The sequence below is a fragment of the Buteo buteo genome, chromosome 15 (assembly GCF_964188355.1).
Source record: "Buteo buteo chromosome 15, bButBut1.hap1.1, whole genome shotgun sequence".
Classification (NCBI taxonomy): domain Eukaryota; kingdom Metazoa; phylum Chordata; class Aves; order Accipitriformes; family Accipitridae; genus Buteo; species Buteo buteo.
The window spans coordinates 9,639,499-9,652,616 of NC_134185.1; the positions used below are offsets into that span (position 1 = coordinate 9,639,499).

General features: G+C 39.7%; 2 protein-coding genes across 8 annotated transcripts in view; one reads left to right on the forward strand and one right to left on the reverse strand.

The window, feature by feature from the left end:
* Window positions 1-2,620, reverse strand: part of UBE3D (ubiquitin protein ligase E3D) — a 107,409-nt gene extending 104,789 nt beyond the window's left edge. The window contains exon 1 of the mRNA XM_075046511.1: window positions 2,509-2,620. Within this exon, the coding sequence (XP_074902612.1) occupies window positions 2,509-2,513 (5 nt within the window). The 5' untranslated portion in view covers window positions 2,514-2,620. The remainder of the gene's footprint in view (window positions 1-2,508) is intronic.
* A 190-nt stretch (window positions 2,621-2,810) lies between these two features.
* The window catches only part of DOP1A (DOP1 leucine zipper like protein A), a 68,736-nt gene continuing 58,428 nt past the window's right edge, over window positions 2,811-13,118 (forward strand). For all 7 annotated transcript variants that reach the window (XR_012653028.1, XR_012653029.1, XM_075046501.1 and 4 more), the window contains exon 1: window positions 2,811-2,891. The gene's annotated coding sequence lies outside the window, so the exon portion shown is untranslated. The remainder of the gene's footprint in view (window positions 2,892-13,118) is intronic.

Below are 13,118 nucleotides of genomic sequence, written 5' to 3' on the forward strand. Positions count from 1 at the left end.
TCACAAGACCTTCTGCGATTGCAGAGAGTTATTTGAAAACATGATCTGCAAAGCTTCACACAAAAAGGCAGAATTGCACATGTTAATTTTATAGCAATTTACTGTTTAAGACATGATTACTTTGAAGTAATCTTAGTCCTTGGAGTTGGCAAACCCAAGTAGATGTTTTAGGAGAGTCTCGAAGAAGTAGATGGAGTAAGGTTAGATTTTGTGGGAAAAATATAGCAGACAATAGTTGGCTAAACTGTCTCAACCAAGTATTTTTCTTCTACAAAGCATTAATTTATTCAAGTATTCTAAGATGCAGACTATACTCTCTACATGGTGTTCTGAGCATGTTTTGGGATTTTGTTGTTGTTTGCTTTTTTAAGGAAGAAAAATATTTAGTCCACATGGTAGCTTTCATTTCCAATTACTTCACAAACCAATGTACATATTGCAGGTTAAATGGTTCTCAGCAAGTAGGTCACACGTAAAACATAAAATCCATGTAATTATAGGAGAATCGACACCTAGTGTTAGTAAAAGGGCCTTGGGCCCTGACTTTACAAAGGCTTACACAAGATGACAAAGTTACGAATAATCTTAAGTATTCGCAGGGTGTGAGCTTCATTTATTCAAAATTGTCTATTACAGGTTTCCCACCATTTCTGCAGTGCAATAATTACACAGAACTGAAGGTAAATGTACTACAGAGCAAGCGCATGGAGCATCAGTGGTGCATCTAGCCCAGTATTTTGTCTCCAATGTCAGTAAAATGAGATACTATTTAGGAAGAGCTCCTTAGCGTGGCCACTTCCCAATACTTCTCCTGCATCTCTCACTGTATTAGGGATGCTGGAGGGTACATCCCTGCCTATATCCTTCCATGTCCACTTACGGATGTGTTTGCCATCAATATGAATAATGCCTCCTTGAACCTACGGATAGTGTCCGAGCCCCCAACCTCTGGTGGCGATATAGTCTAGAAGTTCACGATCTGCTTTGCAGAAAAGTGTTTTCTTTACGTGTCTCAAAAATGATCTTCTACTGTTTTCATGAGGTGCCTCCTCACTCTCATACCGTGGGATGTGGTTAACAACAACTTTATATCCTTCATGATTTTGCAAACCTTGATCAATCCTCTCTCCTGCCTTCTCTCTTCGTATCGAACAGTCCCAGCCGTTATTGCTCTCGCTGCAAGGCAGCGGCACCATCCCTCCTCTGCGCCCTCCCTAACGCCTCTACATCCTTCTTGAGCCGTGAAGACAAGAAGTGATGCAGCAATCCATCTGAGGCTGCGCCAGCCTTTTATATAGCGGCCAAACTACTACCTCTATCTCATTCTCAATATGCCTCCCGATAACGTACTATGTTTTGTGGGGGTTTTTTGATTGCCACTGCACATAAAGTTGATGAGGCAATTTCAGAAAACTGTTTGAGAGCTCCGAGTTGTAACTGCAACTACTAAATTCAGCAAAAGGGAAGCTTAGAAATCTAACCACTTTACAGTGTGGGAGCACGTGAAGGCATGTTGTCAGTTATTGGAAGTTGTATCCCCTTTGTGAAGATCACCACTTTTAAATAGCTCCAAAAGCACGACCCACCCTAGATAAGAATTAAATCTCAAATGCATTTGTAAGTATCTTCGAAGAAAAATAAATGTAAATGCACCATTTCAATTGGAAATGCACGACCTGTAGAATCATACTCGGTGCCTCAGAAAACCAGTGGGAATTGTCAGCTTTCCAAAAAGTAACTGTTTCTCATCTACTGAATCCCGGAATAGCTCAGTGAGAAAAGGAATCGCATTTCCTCTTTATTATTATCCCAAGTCTGGAGAATAAAATTAGACTTCATAAAATGTTGGCTGATAACATAAGTCAGCAAGTAGAAGATTTATCAATATTATGAGATTTTCCCCTGACAATATTTTAGAAATATTTACTTGCCTTCAGACAAAGTCTAAAAGATTTATTACCTAAGCTGAACGCACCTTTTTTTTTTTTTGCAGTTACTTAAGTAATTTATAACCATAATAACCACTTGCTATCATGAAGCCTGCTTAAATCTGAGAACCGTAATGATGGCTTTTAAACTAACAGATTGCAGTCTAAGAACTGTACCCTTCATACTGTAGAACGGGTCACTTGAAAATCGCTCTTGAGTAAAAAATTCCTTCCAGTATCGTCCATGTGGGCACCCCCGCACCTTCCTGCGTAGTAAGGACTCAAGCGTGCTACTCACAACAAATTTTAGAAAATTCTAAATACAACCACTAGTAGTATAATCACTAATATTTTCTGAAGTGCCCCCTGCCTTCCATTTTTACCTGCACTATATTTGGCGAACGACGTAAAGATTAGGCAAAATAAACGTATACCCCCATCTATAACCCTGTTGTTTTTATTTCCACCAGTGCCCAAGCGCCCTCTTGCACGTTTTCCCCACACGTGGCACGACGACGACGGCATCGACGAGGCCCAAGAACCTCCCTCACCGAAACTCGCAGCCCGGGCGCAAACCCACCTCATCCTCCGCGCAGCGAACGCCGGGGCTGCCGACTCCCGGCCCAGCGCAGGTGCGTACAGCAACGCGCCGCTACGCACCTGCGCAGGATCAGCGCCGACAAACCGACCACCGCTAGACCCCCCCCCCCCCCCCGCCCCCCGTTAACTCCCCGCTTTTCCCCATCCCAAACGAGAGCGGCTGCGCGCTCCCGCGCGGGGGCGCGCAGGGCTCCGCGCCCGCGCCCCGCCAGCCCGCGCGCGCCCTCCTCCGGCCGCCGCCCGCCAGGGGGCGCGGGCGCGGGGCGGGGCGGAGGGGAGGCGCGCCGCGGTGCATGCCGGGAGCTGTCAGGGCGGCGCGGGGCTGCTGGTGGCGGTCGGGCTCTTCCGGCTCGGGTCGCTCAGGTAACGCCGCTCGCCCCGGTGCCCCCTCCTCTCCTTCCTCCTCCTCCTCCTCCTCTTCCCGGCGCGGGTAGGCTGCGGGGCCCACCGGCGGCCGCTCCCCTCCTCCCTCCCCGTCGCCGCGCCTGTGTTGGGGAGGGCGCCGCAGCCGAGCGGGGTCCGCCCCTGGAGTCGAGCCGGCCCTCTCCTCCTCCTCCTCCTCTTCTCCCCTCACCGGGCCGGGCCGCGGGCACCGTTGGGGAGGGCGAGGGCCGGGCCGGGCCTGAGCTTGGCCTGCGGTCGGGGAGCAGGTGCCGAGGAGCCTGTGGAGAGCGGTTAGCCTCCGAATTGCTCCGCGCTAATTAACCTGTGGCACCTGTCGCTCGCCCGGCCGCCGCTCCGTGGTCTGCCCCTCCGGCTCCCCGGTGCCGTCGCCCGTAGCGGAGAGCGGGCCCGGGTGGGTTCCGAGGCTGCAGAGCCTTCCTCCCACCGCCCCGGCACCGGCACGGGTGCTGCTGGCCGGGCCTGGTTTCGCCCTTGGTGGAGGGGCTTCCTCAGGGGACCTCCTCCCCTCTGGGAACAAGCTCGGCGTTGGGCTGCCAGAGCCGTCCTGCTTTGACCTTGAGCGTGTAAGGGCTGCGGGCCTCTTTTGGGGCAGATTCCTGGCTGGGCGGCTCGGCTGCTTGTGTTGTTGCATGTGATGTTTGGAAGGAGACGTGGGGCATACGGCTGTCTGTAGTTTGTGCAGTGCAGGGTTAAATTTCATCTGTTGATGCAGGGATGGCCTTAAATCTTGTGATGCCCACTTGAAAAGCATAAATATGTGACAGCTTCTGGGGCTAAATGTTTTTTAGAAATAACATTTGCATACCTGTAATAATAACAGCCAGAAAAGCCCACCTAAATAATTTGTCTCTGTAAGTATCCTAAAATATGCTGGATATGGGGTGCAGGTTTTGATGAGCTTGTTCTGGGTGACTCAACCCTTGTATTTTCATTGCTGATTAGCAAGAAGCCTTGCACTCCTGGATCTTCTTTCTGAATGCACTAACAGAGAATGTGTTATGGTTCTCAGGTTAACTGCATAATGTGATACCTGAATTCCAGCTATAGGAGCGTGAAGTGGTGGGAAGACTCTATCTAAATAGTAATGGGCTAGGTGCTTGCAGGAAATAAGGGGGCAAAATACAAGGTTGAAGATCATAGTCTTTCATTTTGTTGCCAAGCCTTTGCTTGTCTGTGTTAAATGCTTATGCTGGCCTGGCTGTCAGATTTGCTTATTTTTTTGTTTGAAATATTGGTAACTTTTCAAAAATAGGCTGATATGCAGTAGACCTTTTGCAGGCCTAACACTAGTGTGATGTCTAAATATTGTGATTATCCAAAATGTACAGTCATTTTTAATATAACGTGGATGAATGTCATGTGGAGGAATGTCAGTTTGGAAACAGGTGGAACGTCAACAATATCATTCCTGGGGTTTTTTTTAATTGAAATGAGAATAGGCGCTTTTGGAAACTAAGCAGCCTGTAAATGAGAGATGGGGAAGGAGTAACTGCATTTCTAACTTACTGAAAGTCTTACTTTCCCAACTTGGTGGCAGCAGCTGTGACGGTAAATGTTTAAACAGCATCTTGCAAAGACAAGTTATCCTATGTCTTCCATTAGTGGAGTGGCTGTGCATTCGAGTGTATGGTTATGCTCACAAGTTAGGCCATGTTTATACTGGTACTGCTTTTCTTGTGTAAAAATACTGGCATGGTACGCTGACCACTAGAAATACTCATCACACGCACAGCAAGCTACACAGGTAAGAATGCAGTCTGTCTGGTGTAAATGGGCTCAGCTTGTGTTCTTCTGCCATTGTTCTCCATTTGAATAAGGGGAGGACACTTCCATGTGTTCATCGCTAGCATAGTTCTCTTGGACAGCAGTAACTCTAGTCACCTTTAGTGTCTGCTTGCTTAGCTGGGAATGACTGCTTGGCCTGGGCTGACTGAAAATGCATACTACTATTCTACTTTTTTTTTCTTTTTTACTTTGGTGGAGCTGTGTTATATTAAATGTGAAGCGTGCAGAAAAGAACCAAGAAGAGGTATGAAGTATGTTGTAAAATAACCTGTTCTGGAAATTGTTGAGAAAAATAGGAGATAGAAAAGAGGCTAAACTAAATGATACCTGCTAAAGCATGAAATAGAAAAATGAAAGTAATTTGTATGCACATACAAATGAAAGTAAAATTGTATGGACATAAATTGTCTTCCAGATTAATAATCATGTTGCCCTGACTTGTAGCTGAAAAGAAGTTGAATGATAAATAGAAACAGTATGCGATATGTTTCCCTCTGAGAGCCTGGGGAGAAGAGACACTGCAGGATCAACCATTTTTCCCCAATAACTGAAACAAGAAATGAGGAGAAAGCACCAAAGACACTCAGTAAATGATTTCACTAGTCAACGCATCACTAGTTTTATCAGAAACTTATACTTCAGTATAAACATAAAAACATTATGTAAAGCAGAGGAACAGTGCTTTGCCTAATTTGGTTTCTAGTATCATTTGCAAAAAATCAAAGGGAATTTAACCTTATATTAATGTCTTTTCTGACTGGCTTCTGAGGATAAGGAGAGCAAAGAAATTTTGGTCCAGCCACCATTTTCAGAACAGTCAGGAAAGGATTCTACTTTACAAATTCCTTGAAATCCATCTGCAGAATACGTGAAATCAGATGCATTGCAAAATACAACCACAATCTAGATAATGTGTAGGTATATGTATGGCATATGACACTATTTCAGAATTAAAATCAGAATAAAATGATAGGAATGAGTCAAAATTTGAAATGAACAAGTTAGTAATATCTTAGGACCCCAGGGTATAATAAAAAAGGAAGGTGGACAAGGTCTTGCCCAAATGCATTGTATTAAAAGGTTACCCGAGTAAAGCAATTATAAGGATATGAGAACTTCTGACGTGTTTTTGTGAAAAGAAGTATCAGGGTTGTTGGAGATAGAATGTTAAACTTGCCTGAAGCTACACATTATTAGAATGATGGGTATGGATGAATAAAAGGTTTGTCTAAATGTTCAATTTTAAAGTTATTGTGGGCAAAGAATGAATGAATAAATTATTAGGCCACTGTTTTTTAATTCTTTTTTTTTTGTGAAGTTGGTAGATTCTGTGTTAAACTGTCTATCAGAATATTTAAAAAGATGTCACAATGTGAAGGCACAGCGTTACCCTGGAAGCAAGGCTTCTCTCTCAGTAGAGGAGAGTGCTGCAAGTGTAATGTAAGACATTGAAACTCATGCAAGTCCTTTGTTTGTTTACCAAGCTGAAAAGTATCCGGAAGTTGGCAAACTCTTCTTTAAAACAAAGTGTAGTACAAATCTAGGTTTAAATGTAGTCATACTTGTTTGAGTTGTTTTTCATTGTTACATTTGCTCTGTTTTTTTGTTGTTGTTGGTTGTTTGTTTATTTCTTTATTTTAACTGTATTACTATATTAATTGGATTTACTAGTTTGCTGAGAGTAAAAAATAAGCAAGCAAGAAAAAGAATACCTAAAGATAAGCCTTCCATCCGTAAATGCTTGGAAAAGATGGGAAGAGGAGAGCTAGCTAGTTAGAAAGGAATTCTTTTCAGAGAGGGTATAGTGACCATTTGAAGGTATGAGGCTGAAACATGTAAAAGTGAAAAGAAATTGCAGTTTATGTTAGGAAGCTTGTCTTGTTGCTGTGCTCAGACACCTGGAGAGAGGGTAACTCTTTGAAATCATGTACTTACTTATCAATCATTGCTCAACAGAGAGGGCAATAGCCCCAAAGCCTAGTTGGTGCGTGTGATTGCTGGGCAGTTCCACTGTGGGAGAGGAAAGGCACAAAGCTCACGGTGCTGATAGGTAGTATGGGAGCCACAGGGAGGGTGCAGTTGCTCTCACACCAGAACATGCTCGTTTTCTCTTTGCTAATGTTTTTTCCAACCCACCAATACTTGTGTGTTTACCATGGATTTAGCTATGTCAGATAAATACCTTCAGTATTCTGTTTGGAGTAGTCCAAATAGCCTTATTTCTAATATGCCATCTCAGGATCTTTTTATGAAGGTGGGGAAACCGCTAACTGCACGATGTTGCAGGTTTGACTGTGGATAGCTGAAAAAGGCCCTACTAACTGAGGGCACAAGCCAACCTTTTTCAGCATGGCAACAGTCTGTTTTGGTCCAGGGAACAGTAGGTGATGTGCTATATACAATGTTATACTTAATTTCTGAGTAAGAATTTTGTGTTTCTGTTTAGCTTGGCATTGTCAAAGTGACTGGTTGACTCCAAGAGGTTACATTTCATATATTACAAAAAAAAAAACCAACCCAAACCTTAAATGTTACATTCTTCATCTGGGATTGTTGGGATGTCAGCCTGGAGACTGAAATGAAGATTATTTTTAAAAAAATGCCTTTAACCAGATTGCTTAAATTTCTTTGGATGCATTGCTGCTCTAATTTAAATTGGGTATAAAGGTGGTAACTCTGTGAGCTGAGATGAAATGAAGTTTAAGGAGTAAACCCTCTGAAAACATGTCAGAAGAGTGCAGGTTAAATGCTAGGTGGTCTTTTTGTTTTTCTTTCCCTAAAATGTGTAATTGAATAAGAAGGAAATAGTGACCAGTTCTAGATCTAGGTTGAAATATTGGCTGTTCAAATACAGTGGTCAACAAAGGGAAGAAGGGCACAAGAAAAGTACTTGTAAGTGAGCATTGAAGGATAACCACAAATTCAAGGAAGCATTTTCCCCTTTTTCTCTGTTGTGTTATTCTGACTTAAATTGCCATCTGTTTTTTAGTAAGACATGTTAGATATTTTGCATAATTTAAAATAAGAAGCATGGCTATCTGGAGTTTTGTTGATTTTTTTTTTTTAAATGTAAAATGCATGCTCATTAAGTTATTATATAGTAGGTATATAACTCAGGAATCATTTGTTGCTGGAAAGGAGAAAACAGGGGAAACTATTATTTTAGGAAGAAGAAAATATTTTCAGTTAATGGTTGACCTGAGTTATAACAAAGGTGCAAATCGTCATCTTTCATTTACTGAGTGACTTAAGTTCAGATCTGTGAAATCCAAATGTTTGATTTGATCTCACGAAGACTATATTTTAAAAGTAGAAACGTTAGTGTAAGAAAGATTCCAGAATTCATGTAGTGCAAGAGGACTTAACTCTAGAAAAGATGGTGTCTGTTATACTGAGTATCACATTGTCACTTGAGCGTCTGTTGTATGCCACTATAATGCTTTCATTTGCTAATATGTATTTAGTTTGCTTTATTCAGATGTTTTGAATTAATTTTTAACTATTAAAATAATTTCAAAGATTATTTTAATTATTTGGCATTAAGTCAAAGATCATTTTAACAGAGGAAACCTTTTATTGCTTTATTACAGCAGTGCTTGGAGATCCCTGTAGTGAACAGAGCTGCTTTTTCTCTTGTACTTTGCCACAAACAGTAAGACAGTCCTGAGTAGCATGCAGGCACAGTACACAAGGGCTGGAAGAAAAGGAATCAGTAGTGTTCTGTTGGTGGGTCTCGAATCAAAATAAAAAGCTTAATCTAGTATATCAAATGTTTTTTAGTTCACCTATTATATGTTGAAAAGCTGTAATAAAATAGGAGTAGGGGGATTAAAATGTCACCATAAACTGTTTACAAGAGGTGATTGGAAGAGATGTGTATTTACCAACAAGAGTGAGAAGTCTTTGGTCACTTTCTTCTCCTCTCCAGTAAACACATAGACAGATTTGATACTTTTTTACTTCTGAAAAATGATCTTCTAAAGAAAATACATTCTCTTAGAAATTGTTCATAATTATAAATATTTTTTCTTAAACAGTAAATAGAGAAGTTAATTACTGAGAAGGCTTGTTGTATGTTTCTTAAGAATTTTTAAGCTTGTTACTTGTTCTTCTTCATGAACTCATGCCTGGTGTAAGTCAGAGTTTGGAATACCATGAAACAGCAATAACAGAACATTTTACATATGTTATGTATTTCCATCAGACTATGCTCAGTGGTAGACTTACAGTTTTATTCCAGTCATCTTTCTTCTGTGACATCCTGTATATGCAAAAGAAGAAAAGTGTACTTAATTTCTTTTTACTGACTTTTGTGTGTGTGTAATAATAAATATAATAAATAATAAACATATTTTGTAGATTCTGAAGCAGTGGGGAGCACATCCAGTTGGGTGCTTAATCTAACCTCTGTAGTACAAGCCATAGGTTTTCTCTCATTTAGTTCTTGTTTGAATGAGAATCACTCTCAGGCAAACATCTTGTGATGGTTTAGAAGTTGCTAGTATGGGTAATGTACATATTGTTATGCTGATTTAATTTAATTTTATCATGGAAAGAAATTTGAACACCTAAAACAGTGTCATTTTTTTCTGTGGAAAAACATAATAAGCTGTTTCTGCTTGTGAATTTTGGCTGTGTAGAAAAGTATACTGGGAAGTTATTAATCACAATATTAAATAATATTAAGTGCTCTATACTGTTGCAGGATACTAATGAGTTCATGGCTAATTATAGTTAGTTATACAGTCTGGGTGTGTTTTTGTTTTGTTTATTTGGGTAATATTTTTTTTCCTCTCTCATTACTCTACTGAATAGCAATTGGTCAAAATAACAAGCTCGAGTGGTTCTTATTCTTCAGAAGACATTAGAGATGCCTTTTTGAAAAACTCTGAAATAAGAGGACTCTGTAGAAAGTCAATTCAGAAATAGAGTGATTAGCTGTAATTGGAAAATCTTTATCTTTGGTGATAGAAGAAAATATGTATTTCCAACATTTTATTTTTATCTTAAGAGACTAGCCTGGGATTTGTAGTATTTATTTTGCTATTCATGCTTTTAGATGTTTCTGAGGGGAAGCAAAGCATAATAAATTACCAAATGACAAGGCTTCTGTTTTCCATGTATTCGAATCTGTGTTTGTATTAAGTCTATTCAAATAAAAATGTGTTTCTGCAGTTACCAGCTTGGTATGTGGGCACTGTACACAGCTTAAAAAGCAATAGCTCAGTACTGTGAAATTTGAAATTTTTCTCATCTGCTTTTTAATTATCTATTAGTAGTTCTACTGTATGTCCCGAAGCCACGCTTGAAACGGGAAACAATTTTAGAAAAGCCTTGAAATATTGCAAAGCTGAAACTCTGAGGAATTCAAAGGGAGCAAGTTTGTGAGCTCAGGTTCTTACAATACTTGGGACAAATCTTGAGAAATCTTGAAGTGACATGATGTACGCAGATTTGTGCTCCACAGCTATCAGCCCCTTGACCTGTACCAGAAAGCGATGACTTCAGTATTGCAGATTGGTGTGAAGCAGACAAACAGAGCAATTCTGTGAGGCTTGAAAAATGTGAGTGGAACAGTAGCAAATCAAACCCAAAGAGGAGCTTCGGGGTAGGATAGATACTGGAGAGAGCTTATGAATCGTTGGGAAATCTTTTAACTATGTGATTATACTGAGACAGAATCTAGAGGAAAGCTGCTTTTATTGAATAAGTGTTGATGAAGCTGCTGTTCTTATCAATTGAGTTTCTTTAGCTTCAGTGAAAACCATGTAGAGCCTGTTAAGCAGGTTAATAGTTTGTATTGATGTGAGACTGAAGGCTCTTAGGCACATAAGTTGTGAAGGATGAGCATTTGCTGTGGAAAACACAGCTGTAGAAGTATCATCTTAATGTGACTCATAGGAAAACCAGTACCACCTCATTGATGAAGGGAATTGAAGGCTGCTCTGTGAACACACTATACACAACCCCCAGCAAAAGGAGAACCACAGCCCCAGGTAACTGCTTTCCTTGTCATACTCGAAGACTCTACAGGCATCCATGTATATCCAGAATTGTGCGGTGTCTGTTTTTTAATCCCCATGAGAAGGTGAAGTGGAACGTAGTAAGTGTCGAGATCTACTTCTGCATTCACTTACGATTTAAATATGTTTTATGAAATAACTTGAAAGTGTATAGCACTTCTTAAGTAGTTTCTTCCTCATTAATAATAAGCCTTCTGCTCAGACACCCCCATTTGCTTTTTGTCCTCCATTAAAAAGAGGCATGGTCATGTAACAGGTCAATGATTACCTATGTCCAGGCTCATGAGAGTGGCTGAACCTTCAACCTGAGAAGCTTGTCTCATCTCATTAAGTATGCCAAAAGGGGAAAAAAACAACAGAAGCAAAGGATGGTACTCTTCATAACTTTGTTTAAAAAGATAAATAAATAACATTCCAAGGAAAGTTGGCCATTATGTTAAATGGTGATTGTGGAATGGCAAGATAAATGGTTTATCCTTTAGGCTGTTTGGTGGTGTGGCAGAAACTGCTGTTTTCCCATGATTTTGATCTATCAAATTTTATTATTTATTTCATTTTTCAAAGTAGTAAACCATGAAAGAATAAGGGTGTGATACTTATAAGGAGACATTACTAAGCTTTAACATTGTATTGAAATATCAGTGCCATAAAATTAAATGTTGTTGAATCTGCAGTTTTATGATAGATGAAGAGAACAGAAAAGTGTCAGTAAGAATACATGATAGAAACAAGAAAAGATTAAAAGCTATATTTTAGAATATCTTCAGGCTAAATAAAAAGTAAACCTTGTAGGAAAAGTATATTTTATGTATGAGAGCTAATAAAAATGGGCATTCCTGTAGTTTCAGTTATCTTAGAATAAAAATAGTGCCAGGTTTATAAAAAATAATACATAATATTTACATATTATCTTCTCTGCATCCCTGGCTTATTATGGCTACTGATACGATTTGGAAGATATATTGTTTAAAATAGAGACTCTTCATTGTGGGAAAAAAATATGCAAAAAATTCTTTCTCTCCTTGTAACCTCAAACTATACAAAAACCTTTTTTAAGAAAGAAAGATGAGACCATAACCACAGAGTAATAAGAAAACAGAATATGTTTTTGCTTCTTTGTGCAAAACTGCGTAATGATTAAATTCACTGATAACATATGGATAAATATAAATATCAATTACATGATTAGAGTAAGTTCATTAGTATCAGCTGGTGTGCGATAGACTTGTCTAAAAGTATAGGTTATTCAGTCAAAGTTGTTAATGTTTTTTGTTTTTTATAAGGAAGGGAATATTCTGATCAGTTAGTAAGTCCAAAAAAACCCTGTTTAATCCTGTGTTCCTGCTGGTTTTGTTTAACCTTTGATAATCTTGAATCAGTCCACACTCCGCTTTCAGGTTTTTCAAGCACTTGAGGAAGACAGAGCCTTGTTTTCCGCTCAGCCATAAGTGGTTGCATTTATGCTTTAGTTGGATTAAAAAAGGATGCTAATGCTTTGTTCACTCAGAAAGCATTATTCGCTGTGTCAAGTTCTTTCTCTATCCTTTGTGCCTGGAAAAATGAGAATTGTGTTGCTTTTGTATATTGGTCCTTTCTTCTTTTTTAGTGTGAATACTTCATTTTACTTTTGGAGATCAGACATTGGCGGTTGTGCAACTGTCTCTGAGAAATCTGTTGACATTCTACAGCTTTTTCAAAGCAAACCTGATCTTTTTTCTGGACTTAATCCAAAGAAAGATGGTTATTATAGAATGAAACCACATGAAATATTTTTTTAAAATAAAAAGTGAGATCCAAGTGCTTTATGCCAGTGGGATATTGTGAAATCTATCAATTTGGCACCCAGAATGTGGTTTTTAAGTAATGGTTTGCATTTCTGTTTTGCCTTGGAGACAATCTGTCATTACTAGCTTGCCATCAGAATCAAGAGTGCAAAAGGTTTGTAATTCTTGGCCTTTTTATTCACTCCTGCTATCCCAGCTCTTTTTCTTCTTTTTGTCCATCCCTTTCTTGTTTTTCTCCTTTCTTGCAACTTTCCTTACAATGCTGAGAAACCAGGAGATGAGCAATATGAGGTGAAAGATAGTAATAAGGATAAAGAAATGATTAATGCAGAATTTTGGTTGTTCTATAGAAGAAAAGGTAAATGTGATGACAGCAGAAGAGAGACTTGTCTGGCACCTTACATGTGCCTATGCATGAAAGGTTAGGGGTGAGAGTTCTCGAAGGTCCATCTCTGCAACCCAGAGTGGTAGTGTACTTAAATTTCTGTTGCTCTGACTGAAGCAACACTTTTTTAATGTTCTTCTAGCACTAACAAAAATCAAGTTTGGAAGGATTAAAGCTGGATTCTTATCAATTTATCTTCAGAACCACC